Source organism: Oncorhynchus tshawytscha, linkage group LG10, assembly GCF_018296145.1.
Source record: "Oncorhynchus tshawytscha isolate Ot180627B linkage group LG10, Otsh_v2.0, whole genome shotgun sequence".
NCBI classification, from domain to species: Eukaryota; Metazoa; Chordata; class Actinopteri; order Salmoniformes; family Salmonidae; genus Oncorhynchus; species Oncorhynchus tshawytscha.
The window spans coordinates 18,373,510-18,387,296 of record NC_056438.1 but is presented as its reverse complement, the minus strand read 5'-3'; the positions used below and the strand labels follow the sequence as shown (position 1 = coordinate 18,387,296).

General features: G+C 45.9%; 1 protein-coding gene across 4 annotated transcripts in view; it reads left to right on the top strand.

Annotated features, from left to right (window-relative positions):
• svep1 (sushi, von Willebrand factor type A, EGF and pentraxin domain containing 1) overlaps positions 1-13,787 on the top strand; it is a 154,049-nt gene that overhangs the window by 121,221 nt on the left and 19,041 nt on the right. For all 4 annotated transcript variants that reach the window (XM_042328266.1, XM_042328265.1, XM_042328267.1 and 1 more), the window contains 7 exons: positions 13-2,783; positions 3,047-3,278; positions 4,151-4,306; positions 5,148-5,211; positions 5,324-5,497; positions 5,741-5,917; positions 8,742-8,927. In XM_042328266.1, coding sequence (XP_042184200.1) covers positions 13-2,783; positions 3,047-3,278; positions 4,151-4,306; positions 5,148-5,211; positions 5,324-5,497; positions 5,741-5,917; positions 8,742-8,927 — 3,760 coding nt within the window. The remainder of the gene's footprint in view (positions 1-12; positions 2,784-3,046; positions 3,279-4,150; positions 4,307-5,147; positions 5,212-5,323; positions 5,498-5,740; positions 5,918-8,741; positions 8,928-13,787) is intronic.

Genomic DNA, 13,787 nt, shown 5'->3' with positions numbered 1-13,787 from the left:
TCCAACCCACAGAACGAAGGTCATTTCATCTTCAACAGCAAAGTGACATATGCGTGCGACGACGGCTACCGACTGACCGGCCATCCGGAGAGAGTGTGCCAGGCCAACCGCCAGTGGTCCAACGGCGACCCACCCGTCTGCCACATCCTGACCTGCGACCCCCCGCCCATCATCCTACATGGCCAATACCGTGGCTCCGTTGGCTCCGTCTTCGAGGTGGGCCACAAGGTTGAGTACGTCTGCGACGAGGGCTACGAGCTAACCGGCGATGCTGTGTGGATGTGTCTGAAGTACGGCAAGTGGGACAAGTCGAGTCATCCACGCTGCTCACTGGTCCATTGTCCAGAACCACCCCTAGATGAGAACCACCTGGTTCTACGTAGTTTGGACTCTGGAATCGTGGAACTGTCCTGCGAGGATGGCTATGTTCTCCACGGCGCCCGGACCCTCCGCTGCACCCTCGCCCAGGAGTGGAACGACACCTTCCCTGTCTGCAAGCAGGTGTTTTGCGGTCCTCCGCCCGAGGTGGCATTTGGTGACCCGTCATCGGCACCGTTGTCTGCTCCATCCTATTTCGGCTCGGTGGTGAGCTACTCCTGCATGGACGGATTTACTCTGAGGAAGGAAGGGTCTGTGACCTGCCAGGCAGATGGATATTGGAGCAGTCCTGTCCCAGAGTGCATCCCAGTAGAGTGTCCCCAACCTGTAGAGATAGCTAACGGCATAGTGGACGTTCAGGGACTGATGTACCTCAGCACGGCTCTCTATAGCTGTAAACCTGGGTATAGCTTGGTTGGTAACGCTACGGTACTCTGTGGTGAAAGTGGGCTCTGGATCGGAGGTGTACCTTCCTGTCAACCAATCGAGTGCCCCGTCCCGAAAGAGATACCCAATGGGAAGGTGGCATATACCAAACTCCAGTTCAACCACGTGGTCAACTTCTCCTGTCACCGCGGTTACCGTCTACATGGTCCCGAGACGCTGAAGTGTCTAGCGAACGGGGAGTGGGACCAGGGGACGCCTGTGTGCGTCCAGATCTACTGCGCTCCACCGAACCCCATAGACAACGGCTTTGTGGAGGGTCTCGACCACAAGTTCGGCGTCACCATCTTCTACAGCTGTTTCCCCGGCTTCCAATTGGTCGGTCAGAACCACCTGACCTGTGAGGAGTTCGGTTGGTCCAGTTCCGTCCCAGTCTGCATCCCCTCTGACTGCGGCCTTCCCCCTCATATCGACTTCGGCGAGTATTCGAGGCTCTTGGATCCGAATGCGGAGCTAGCCGGGAGGGACGCTGCTATAACCTCCAGGCCTATAGGTGGTGCTACAGTGCCATTATCACCCATGGATATGAGCTTCCTGCATGGGACTGTAATAGTGTACCGCTGCCATAAGAGCTATGAGCTTACAACCTCTACTGCCTTAGTGTGCCTGGAGGAGGGGAGGTGGAACGGGACAGCTCCCATGTGTGTTCCTGCCGAGTGTGAGGATCCGCCAAGCCCGGACCACGGTTCTGTGAACGTCACAGACACATCCCTGGGTAGCCTGGTGAAGTACAGCTGTGAGGAGGGCTACGAGTTAGAGGGGGAGTCAGTCAGACAGTGTGTGGCGGGCCGACAGTGGAGCGACGTACCGCCTGTCTGCCGACCCATATCCTGCGGTGACCCGGGTGACATCGATAACGGCTCGGCCGAGGGAGACTCCTTTCTGTATCTGGAGGTGTTGCGTTACGAGTGTAGTTCCGGGTTCGTCCTGAAGGGCGGTGACACCAGGACCTGTAAGGCAGATGGGAAGTGGGATGCTGAGAAGCCTTGGTGTGAGCCTATCTCCTGTGGCTCTCCCGTCGTTCCTAGTGATGTCACTGTGACAGGGAAGGAATATACGTTTAACAAACATGTAGCGCTGAGCTGTAAGTCCGGCTTGCTCCTACAAGGCCCCTCTGTTAGTGTCTGTCAGGCCGATGGTACCTGGAGTCATGGGTCGCCTGAGTGCCGTCCAGCCCACTGCGGTAAACCAGCATCCATCCCCAACGGTCGAGTCCTGGGCTCTGACTTTGGCTACAGCCGTGAGGTGTGGTATGAGTGTGAGGAGGGGTATATCCTCAGCGGTGGCGAACCCAAGCGGATGTGTCGAGGGGACGGACTCTGGGGGGAAGGACCCACCCCTCGCTGTGACATCATCGCCTGTGACCCGCCGCAGGACATCAGCCATGGTTACCTCAACGGCTCCAGCTTCCACTATGATGATGTCGTGGAGTATGTGTGTTTCGACGGGTACGAGGTCTTCGGTGACCCCGTCTTACGCTGTTCCGCCCAAGGCCATTGGGTCGGGACGGTACCGGAGTGCCGCACCTGCCTCTGCACCCCTCCAGTGTTAAAATACGGGGTGGTGCTGGGGCACGACCACGCCTGCGGCGACCGCGTCTTCTTCCTCTGCGACGAGGGCTATAAGGTCCTGGGGCCGGCGGCTGCAACTTGTGAGAAGGGCGGGGTGTGGAGCCCGGGTGTTCCTGTGTGTGGCCGGGGTGGGTGCGTGGCTGCCCCGCCTGCAGTACCCCATGCTGTCCTGCAGGGCGCCAGCGCCACTGTCCCAGACACAGTTACCTACAGGTGCAGGCCGGGTTACCAGATGAAGGGGTCCTACCCCCATGTTACCTGTGGCAGGGAGGGCAGGTGGGGCGAGGTGAGGATCAGCTGCGAGCCCATCTCCTGTGGAGAGCCAACTGCTAAACAACATGCCCACATGGTGGGAGAGATGTTCACCTTCGGAAGCCAGATCAAATATAGGTGAATTTGAACTTCTGTATCTTTCAGAGTTAAAACCTCTTTGTTCATATAGGTGTTAGAGAAGTCATATTCAAGTAGATAGTATGATATTTATTATCCCTCTTTCTCTCCCTCTCCCTGCCACTCTTTCTCGCTCTCTCTCACATCCTCTCTCCCTCATTCTCATTCTCTTCCTGTCTCTCTCCCTCCCTCACCGACATCGCCCATTTCTCTCTCTCTCTCTCTCTCTCTCTCTCTCTCTCTCTCTCTCTCTCTCTCTCTAGGTGTGATGAGGGGTATGAGCTGACCAGCCAGTCTGACTCTCTGACTTGTCAGTATGACGGCACCTGGTCTAAACACATTATCAGGTGCCGCCCCGCCCCATGCCTGCTCCCTGCCAACCTCACCACCCACGTCCTGGTCACGGGGGAGGATCTCACCCCTGTAGGGGGGGCAGTCACCTTCTCCTGCCCACCTGGGTTCCTCCTGCAGGGGCCAGGCCTGGCAGAGTGTCTGGTAAGACTGTTTTAATGCACTGAAAACATGAAGAGATGATTTACACCCAATTTACACCCACTCAAGTGTCGACATGGTCAATGTGTTGCGATGGTCAGTGATGCTGGATAACATTTTAATATAATATACACTGAGTGCACAAAACATTAGCAGCCCCTTTTGCCCTCAAATCAGCCTCAATTCGATGGGGAATGGACTCAAGGTGTCGAAAGTGTTCCACAGGGATGCTGGTCCATGTTGACTCCAATGCTTCCTTCGGTTGTGTCAACTTGGCTGGATGTCCTTTGGGTGGTGGACCATTCTTGATACACATAGGAAACTGTTGAGCATTTAAAAACCCAGCAGCTTGCAGTTCTTGACACTCAAACCGGTGCACTGACACCTACTACCGTACCCCGTTCAAAGGCACTTAAATATTTTGTCCTGCCCATTCACCCTCTGAATGGTACACATACACAATCCATGTCTCAATTGTGCCAAGGCTTAAAAATCCTTCTTTAACCTGTCTCCTCCCCTCCATCTACACTGATTGAAGTGGATTTAACAAGTGACATCAATAAGGGATCATACATTTCACGCGGATTCACCTGGTCAGTCTATGTCATGGAAAGAGCAGGTGTTCCTAATGATTTGTACACTCAATGTGTCTTGTGTTCAACAATACACACAACTTTCTAATTTCTACTTTTTTTTACTCTAGACAGCTCTGGTCCGTAATCACATTTCTCTCAATCCTTCCTATGTTCATTTTGGCTTTTCATCGTTTACATTTTAGTCGTTTAGCATCTAGCGCGATTTACAGATCCACCATTCACAGATGTTTACTGAACATGAATTAATGTCATGATTATTAACTCATTCTGTTGTTGTAGCTGGGTGGTAGCTGGTCTCCAGGCCTCTCCTCTGTCTCCTGTGTTCTGGCGGTTTGTGAGAAACCTCCTCCTCTTCCTCATGGTATCTCTAAGGGGGACAGTTACAGCTGTGGAGACATCGTCTTGTACACCTGCCTGTCTGGGTTTGAGATGAAGGTAATGTCTGATACAAAATTATATTATTACAATATTTATATTACAATATTATTACAGAACAGAGAAAAATATAGACAATTTAGCTTGAATTTCAAATAAAATACAATTTTATTTGTTATATGCGCCAAATACAACAGATGTACTGTAGACCTTACCATGAAATGCTTACTGACAAGCCTTTAACCAACAATGCAGTTCAAGAAATAGTTAAGAGTTAAATATTTACTAAATAAACTAAATTGAAAATAAATCAAATCAAAAGTAACACCAGAAAATTACATAAAAATATTGAGGTATATACAGGGGGTACCAGTACCGAGTCAATGTGCAAGGGTATAGGTTAGTCAAGGTAATTTGTAAAGTGACTATGCATAGATAATAAACAGCGAGTAGCAGCATTGTAAAAACAGATGGGGGGGGTTAATGTAAACAGTCCGGGTGGCAATTTGATTAATTGTTCAGCAGTCTTATGGCTTGGAGGTAGAAGGTGTTAAGGAGCCTTTTTGTGCAAAACCTCATTGATCATAATATTTTCTGTGCATGGAATTGAGTGCATGGAATTTTTCCAATTGCTACAGTGAGAAATCGAATAAATTCTACTTTCACTCTTACTTTGGGTGAAAAGTAATCTGCTAATGCCTAGGCTAATGTTCCATTACTGGAAATAACATGATGCAATTTCCTATAAAATGGTGGGTCATGATGTTAGCAGAGAAAGCTGAGTCACTGTGAGAGAAAGCTGAGTCACTGTATGTTTACAGAGAGATTGACAATGCCCAGTGTCTATTTGGTGTATACAGTATGTCTTCAGTGTTTAATACTGTGACTCACCTTGTTACAGGGAGACTCTGTGCAAACCTGTCAAGGAGATAGAACATGGAATGGGGCTCAGCCTACCTGTGTCGGTAAGTGTGTTCGTGTTTGCGTTTGAGCACACGTCCAATCCGTTCATTCATGCAATGCTTTTATGAACCCCATTTAACTCCAGTTTCCTTCTTCCATCTTGTGCGTCCTCAGCTGTGTCGTGTGGTCCACCTCCCTCAGTGGAGAATGCAGAGTTACAGGCATCAGGGGAGACGTACCAGAGCAGCGTCAGCTATGTTTGCAACCCTGGCCTACATCTAATTGGTGCACAGAACCTCACCTGTTTGGCCAACGGAACATGGAGTTGGCCTGCACCAACGTGTGAAGGTATGAGTTATTCCTACTTCACCGTATTGTCCACAGTCTGTATCTGTTCAAATGTCTCCTAAGCAATGGTTTTGGAAATGTTTGACAAGGCAACTTGACATGTGAAGCATGGAAAATCAAGGTTCTCTATTACCCTCCCCTCTCTCTCTTTCTCCATCTTTCTCTCCCTCTTCCTCTCTCCCCTCTCCCTCTCTCTCCTTCTCCCACTCTCCCTCTCTCTCCTTCTCCCACTCTCCCTCTCAGTTGGCCAGGGTTGTAACATCCCCAAGGAGTTGTTGAATGGCAGGGTGCAGGAGCAGAGCCTGACCACCGGGCGTGCTGTAGCGTTTCAGTGTGATAAAGGCTACGCCCTACAGGGGGATGCTCTGGTGGCGTGTATGGGCGATGGGACATGGAGCTCCATCTTCCCCTTCTGTCAACGTAAGACTCTGAGACAAACATGAATGTGTTCAAATCTCTTCTATTTCTTCTTGCTTCATAGAATCAGGGCAGGAGTTTTTCTTGGTCAGGTCACATGACTGAAAAGAGGGTCCAGTTTTTCCTGGTGAGGTCACATGGTCAGGGAAACCTCCTGACAGAATAAAAGAGACAGCTGATGGTTTTATCTTATTCATTTAGCTTAGGCTCTGTGGTTTGCACCCAATCTACACTGAGAACAAACCAGAGAAAACCAAAAGTATTTCCACACCTCACATTCTTTAGGGGTTTGGACATCAGCTTTGCACAACAGACCACACAGGGTGGGGGGTTGACAAACACACACACACACACACACACACACTAATACCACACCACAGAGGAAGGGGAGGGTTGACAAACACACACACACACACACTAATACCACACCACAGAGGAAGGGGAGGGTTGCCCCCACACACACACACACACACACACAAATACCACACCACAGAGGGAGGGAAGGGAGCGCCAACACACACACACACACACACCACAGAGGGAGGGGAGGGAGGGCCGACACAGAATGCCTGTAATACTTTGCAACATCAACACTGTTTGACAGGCAGTTTCAAAACTGTAGCCAATGCGCTGAAAGTAATGTGATTAAGGCTGTTTACACAGGCAGACAAATTCTGATATTTTGTCCACTAATTGGTCTTTTGACCAATCACATCAGATCTTTTAACATGAGATTGTTTTCAAGACCCTTCATTGAAAAAAATACCAAATAAAATCTAATTTGATTTGTCACATCCACATGGTATATGTGCAGATTTTAATGCGAGTGTAGAGAAATGCTTGTCCTTCTAGTTCCGACAATGCAGTAATATCCAACGAGTAATCTAACCTAACAATTTCACAACAGCTACCTTAGACACACAAGTGTAAAATAATTAATAAGAATATGTACATAAAAAGAAAAATATATGAATAAGTGATGGTACAGAACGGCATAGGCAAGATGCATTAGATGGTATCGAGTACAGTATATACATGTGAGATGAGTAATGTAGGGTATGTAAGCATAAAATTAGCACTGTTTAAAGTGGCTAGTGATACATTACATCAAGATGGCAAGATGCAGTGGATGGTATAGAGTACAGTATATACATATGAGATGAGTAATGTAGGGTATGTAAACATTATATGAAGTGCCATCGATGTGTCTGCTTGGGGGGATATATGCGGCTGTGATTATAATCGAAGAGAATTCTCTAGGTAGATAACGCGGTCGGCATTTGATTGTGAGAAATTCTAAGTCAGGTGAACAGAAGGACTTGAGTTCCTGTATGTTGTTATGATCACACCACGTCTCGTTAATCATAAGGCATACACCCCCGCCCTTCTTCTTACCAGAAAGATGCTTGTTTTGGGCCTGTGTACCAGAAAGATGCTTGTTTTGGGCCTGTGTACCAGAAAGATGCTTGTTTTGGGCCTGTGTACCAGAAAGATGCTTGTTTTGGGCCTGTGTACCAGAAAGATGCTTGTTTTCTGCCTGTGTAAACGCAGTATAAGAGCACTGATGGCTGATTAAGGTTAAATGAAATGACAGCCTGACCTGGTGTATCTAAGCTCCTTAGATTAGGTTTCTTTGACACGATCATTAGGCAAGTTTCCAGGTTTATTAGAGAAGAACTATGTAGCAACAAATCAAATAAATTTGATAAAGATCGTTTTTATCTGTTCGACAGGGGTGGATTTGTATGTTGTCTAATTTTCTTTATTGCGACAAATGGAAAATAATTTATTCGAAAAACATATGATGCCAAATCATTTTTTAAGGTACGCAGGGCATGTGATTTCATTACGCAACTATAAAGCTCTACTACTGATTTAATCCTAAACGCCTACTGCTTGCTAAATCTATTTTTCCACTCTAAAAAGAATGTGTCATTGCAGGACAGGGATTGTCTGGACTTTCGAGACTGCCTGAATTGCTTCGCCTTGCTTTTCAGTTGGCTGGATGCAAGTTTCACCATCCAATTTGTTTCCAGATTTACAGCAGGAGTACAAGTCTCACCATGACGACACGTTGGCACATGATCATTATTAGAATGGCAAATATTAGTCAATTCTTGCATTCTATCCATGCTGGCTTTTGCAGGTTACCTGAGATGTGAAACAGATCAGTGGGAGGGGCATAGGCAACAGGCTGTCAACTATTTATTATTATTTATAATGACGGCCTACCCCGGGCGACTGTGAGCCGCCCTATGGGACTCCAAATCACAGCCGGATGTGATGCATCCTGGATTTGAACCAGGGACTGTAGTGACACCTCTTGCACTGAGATGCAGTGCCTTAGACCGCTGCACCACTCGGGAGTCCAATTAGCCTAAATGGATCATGGAAACCAGTTCATTTTTATTCAACAGTAGGTTTTTGCGGGAAAGTTTTTATTTTAAGGCGTCATTACAGTTCAACGGAAATGCACCGTAACAGACAATGTTACAACCAAAAATCACCGGATAAAAGTAATGGAAACATAGCTACTGACTCAGCTTTTCCCAGAGTGATACACTGCTACTTGAGCAAAGCGTGTAATAGAGAACTCTGTCATTATAGGTGACCCACAGAGCTGACATAGTCTCACAAATATTTACACACCTTGTTATGACATGTACATGTAGCCCCTGGGCTTTTGCTGACCCTGTCTCTAATCCACCATCATCATACCCTCTATACACACATTCATACATATTCATGCTCCCCTACTGCTATTCCCCCCTCCATTTGTCATGTCTACATCGTAATCCAATACTATACTCTGTGTCTCCCCATGCAGCCAAACCATGTCCCCCTCCCCCTGGATGGAAGGAGAGCAGTGGGAGTGTTAACACTTCTAAACGGCTGTTCTACGTGGGTCAGTCATTACCATTCACCTGTCCCAAGGGCCACCAGGGAAAAGGCACCGCCTCCATCACCTGTAGGAGCGACCAGACATGGACCCCAGTCAGCACTGTCTGTGAGAGTGAGTAGAGGCTTTAAACTACTGTTCTTCAAGCCTGGTCCTGGAGATCCACATGGGGTGTAGGGTTTTGTTCCAGCCCAGTACTAACACAGCCAATCAGCTCATTATTGTACAAGAGAATGTGTTGCCAACTACCTTTTTTTAGCTGGTTAACTAAAGTTAATAAATAAACCATTAACCACTAAACTAGTGCAGGGCCAGCCTTAGTGACATTGGCAGAAAGCAGATGTTGCTGGTTTTTAGGGATACAGTATTTTCAGACTAACTTCTGTGGAGACTTTGCTCAGGCATCTTTCTATGCCTGCTCAGTTAGGTTAGCGCAGGGCTAGAACAAAAGCCTGAACACAGAACCTACCTCATCAGGACAACCCAGTAGACTACGCCGAGAGTGTCTGGTCATATGACTGGTAGGTAGGCTACACCAACTCCTCCACCACATATTAGTATTTTATTACTTCACGTCCCAACGAGGATATTGACATTGGAACGAAACGACAATTTAAAGATAAGGTGTAGCATTCTAGGTCAACATAGAAGGTTTGAATCTTACTTCCTCCGTCAACTCTCTCTCTCTCTCTCTCCACATCTGGTACACGTCAAGGTTAGTGTTTTATTAAAAAGAACAGCCATAAAATCAGTGCAGCCATGAAGTGTGTTCTCTAGGTTGTGTCCGAAATGACACTCTGCTCTCTATATAGTGCATTACTTTTGACCCTAGCCCTATGGGCCCTGGTTTTAACAGTAGTGCACTATATAGTGAATAGGGTTCCATTTCAGATGCAGCCTACAGTAGGTGGAAGGAACACCCATGTCCCAGAGGGTAGATGTGAGAGATTAGTTACAGTTGAGAATAGTCCACTACTATTGACCAGGGCCCATAGAGCTCTCATCAAAAGTAGTGCACTATATAGGGAAAATGATGCCATTTGAGACGCGATCGAGGGCTGGATTCAAGTATCGTGGAAGATCCGCGTAAGAATGTGAAGGTAATTTCTGGTTGGGCCGACATATGCAGCGTTTACCGTGAATGCAGTCTCCACGGTCGCTGGAACATTGCTTTTAATTGCCCTTTCAGATTCCTAGAATCGCTCCACTATCCCTGCTCACAAAGACACCGATATCACTTGAGTCTGTAAAAGAGAAACACATACAGTTGAAGTCGGAAGTTTACATACACTTAAGTTGGAGTCATTAAAACTAGTTTTTCAACCACTCCACAAATTTCTTGTTAAAAAACTATAGTTTTGGCAAGTCGGTTAGGACATGTACTTTGTGCATGACACAAGTAACTTTTCCAACAATTGTTAACTAGACAGATTACTTTACTTACAATTCACTGTATCACAATTCCAGTGGGTCAGAAGATTACATACACCAAGTTGACTGTGCCTTTTAACAGCTTGGAAAATTCCAGAAAATTATGTCATGGCTTTAGAAGCTTCTGATAGGCTAATTGACATCATTTGAGACAATTGGAGGTGCACCTGTGGATGTATTTCAAGGCCTACCTTCAAACTCAGTGCCTCTTTGGTTGACATCTTGGGAAAATCAAAAGAAATCAGCCAAGACCACAGAAAAGAAATTGTAGACCTCCACAAGTCTGGTTCATCCTTGGGAGCAATTTCCAAACGCCTGAAGGTACCACGTTCATCTATACAAACAATAGTACGCAAGTATAAACACAATGGCACCACTCAGCCGTCATACCGCTCAGGAAGGAGACGCGTTCTGTCTCCTAGAGATGAACGTACTTTGGTGCGAAAAGTGCAAATCAATCACAGAACAACAGCAACGGACCTTGTGAAGATGCTGGAGGAAACGGGTACAAAAGTATCTATATCCACATTAAAACGAGTCCTATATCGACATAACCTGAAAGGCCGCTCAGCAAGGAAGAAGCCACTGCTCCAAAACCACCATAAAAAAGCCAGACTACGGTTTGCAACTGCACATGGGGACAAAGATCATACTTTTTGGAGAAATGTCCTCTGGTCTGATGAAACAAAAATATAACTGTTTGGCCATAATGACCATCGTTATGTTTGGAGGAAAAAAGGGGGAGGCTTGCAAGCCGAAGAACACCATCCCAACCGTGAAGCACATGGGTAGCAGCATCATGTTGTGGGTGTGCTTTGCTGCAGGAGGGTCTGGTGCACTTCACAAAATTGATGACCTCATGAGGAAGGGAAAATTGTGTGGATATATTGAAGCAACATCTCAAGACTTCAGTCAGGAAGTTAAAGCTTGGTCGCAAATGGGTCTTCTAAATGGACAATGACCCCAAGAATACTTCCAAAGTTGTGGCAAAATGGCTTAAGGACAACAAAGTCAAGGTATTGGAGTGGCCATCACAAAGCCCTGACCTCAAACCCATAGAAAATCTGTGGAAAAGAGTGTGTCCGAGCAAGGGAGCCTACAAACCTGACTCAGTTACACCAGCTCTGTCAGGAGGAATGGGCCAAAATTCACCCAACTTATTGTGGGAAGCTTGTGGAAGGCTACCCAAAACGTTTGACCCAAGTTAAACTATTGATAGTTAAACTAATGCTACCAAATACTAATTGAGTGTATGTAAACTTCTGACCCACTGGGAATGTGATGTAGGAAATAAAAGCTGAAATAAATCATTCTCTCTACTATTATTCTGACATTTCACATTCTTAAAATAACGTGGTGATCCTAACTGACCTAAGACAGGGAATTTTTACTAAGACTAAATGTCAGGAATTGTGAAAAACTGAGTTTAAATGTATTTGGCTAAGGTGTCTAAACTTCCGACTTCAACAGTAGTGTATTCTCACACAAACATTTACACATACTGATACACGACTTGACCCATGTACAGAACATGTTCAACTCACACAATCATTTACACATACTGATACACGACTTGACCCATGTACAGAACATGTTCAACTCACACAATCATTTACACATACTGATACACGACTTGACCCATGTACAGAACATGTTCAACTCACACAATCATTTACACATACTGATACACGACTTGACCCATGTACAGAACATGTTCAACTCACACAATCATTTACACATACTGATACACGACTTGACCCATGTACAGAACATGTTCAACTCACACAAGCATTTTTTTTAGCAGCTTTGGTTGCTTATATAATATCTCGTGGATGGATCTACGTAAACATAACTGGTACCATAGAATCTGTGGGGAAGGAATGGGATGTGTGGAATTACAAGCAGCAGTAGTTCCAGGGCTTAGGCTGTTTTTTTGACAAATTACAATTTTGCAGGCGTAAGCATCTTTCCAATTTTGGAAGGGGAGGGGCGTTTCGTCCCATAACATGCAAAGAGAGAGGGTGGAGCTCGTCATTCTAGCATCTCTTCATCTCTTAACAAGTATGGACCCAGAACTTAATCGCGCAGTTGACCAATTATGTGACACTTTAGTTTAGAGTTAACCAAGGTGACTGTTTAAATAAACTGAATTTACTGCTGTTGTTTCACCCACAACACAGAGGTCAGAAATGTGGAAGCCAGCAGACGGTGAGCACATAGGCCACTTAAAACAAGATTAACATGGGGAAATCTCTGAGGCTCAGGTTGTTTGCAAAGCCAAATCATTGCTGCATATTCTAAACCATTTCCTGTTGCGCTGTGTTTCCTTCCAAGCAAGTGTGTTTCTTGAATGAATGGTGGGAACATACAATTTGGAATTAGAATGGGATTTCGATGGGGATGGATCTGTACATGTACAAGTCTAGTGTAATATATAAAATCCTCTTTATCAGAATGAGTCTCCATTTCTAGTGTGGTGGAAATGATCCAACCATTATGTAGGTTGGTGGAAATCTCCATTGACTGAGAATGAGGAGTCTCCATTATGTAGGTTGGTGGAAATCCCCATTTACTGAGGATGAGGGGTCTCCATTATGTAGGTTGGTGGAAAACCCCATTGACTGAGGATGAGGGGTCTCCATTATGTAGGTTGGTGGAAATCCCCATTGACTGAGGATGAGGAGTCTCCATTATGTAGGTTGGTGGAAATCTCCATTGACTGAGGATGAGGGGTCTCCATTATGTAGGTTGGTGGAAATCCCCATTGACTGAGGATGAGGGGTCTCCATTATGTAGGTTGGTAGAAATCCCCATTGACTGAGGATGAGGGGTCTCCATTATGTAGGTTGGTGGAAATCCCCATTGACTGAGGATGAGGAGTCTCCATTATGTAGGTTGGTGGAAATCCCCATTGACTGAGGATGAGGGGTCTCCATTATGTAGGTTGGTGGAAATCCCCATTGACTGAGGATGAGGAGTCTCCATTATGTAGGTTGGTGGAAATCCCCATTGACTGAGGATGAGGAGTCTCCATTATGTAGGTTGGTGGAAATCCCCATTGACTGAGGATGAGGGGTCTCCATTATGTAGGTTGGTGGAAATCTCCATTGACTGAGGACGAGGGGTCTCCATTATGTAGGTTGGTGGAAATCCCCATTGACTGAGGATGAGGGGTCTCCATTATGTAGGTTGGTGGAAATCCCCATTGACTGAGGATGAGGGGTCTCCATTATGTAGCTGTGTAAAGATGATGTTGAATTATGAACTATATTCATCAATCTGACTCCATTATTAAGTGAATGCTACAGACCCATAGTCGTATCCAGTGGGGACAGCAGCGGTTGCGATCCACTCAGAACACTATGAATACTATGCATACTATGAATACTATGCATACTATGAATACTATGCATACTATGAATACTATGCATACTATGAATACTATGCATACTATGAATACTATGAACACTATGAATACTATGAATACTATGCATACTATGAATACTATGAATACTATGCATACTATGAATACTATGAATACTA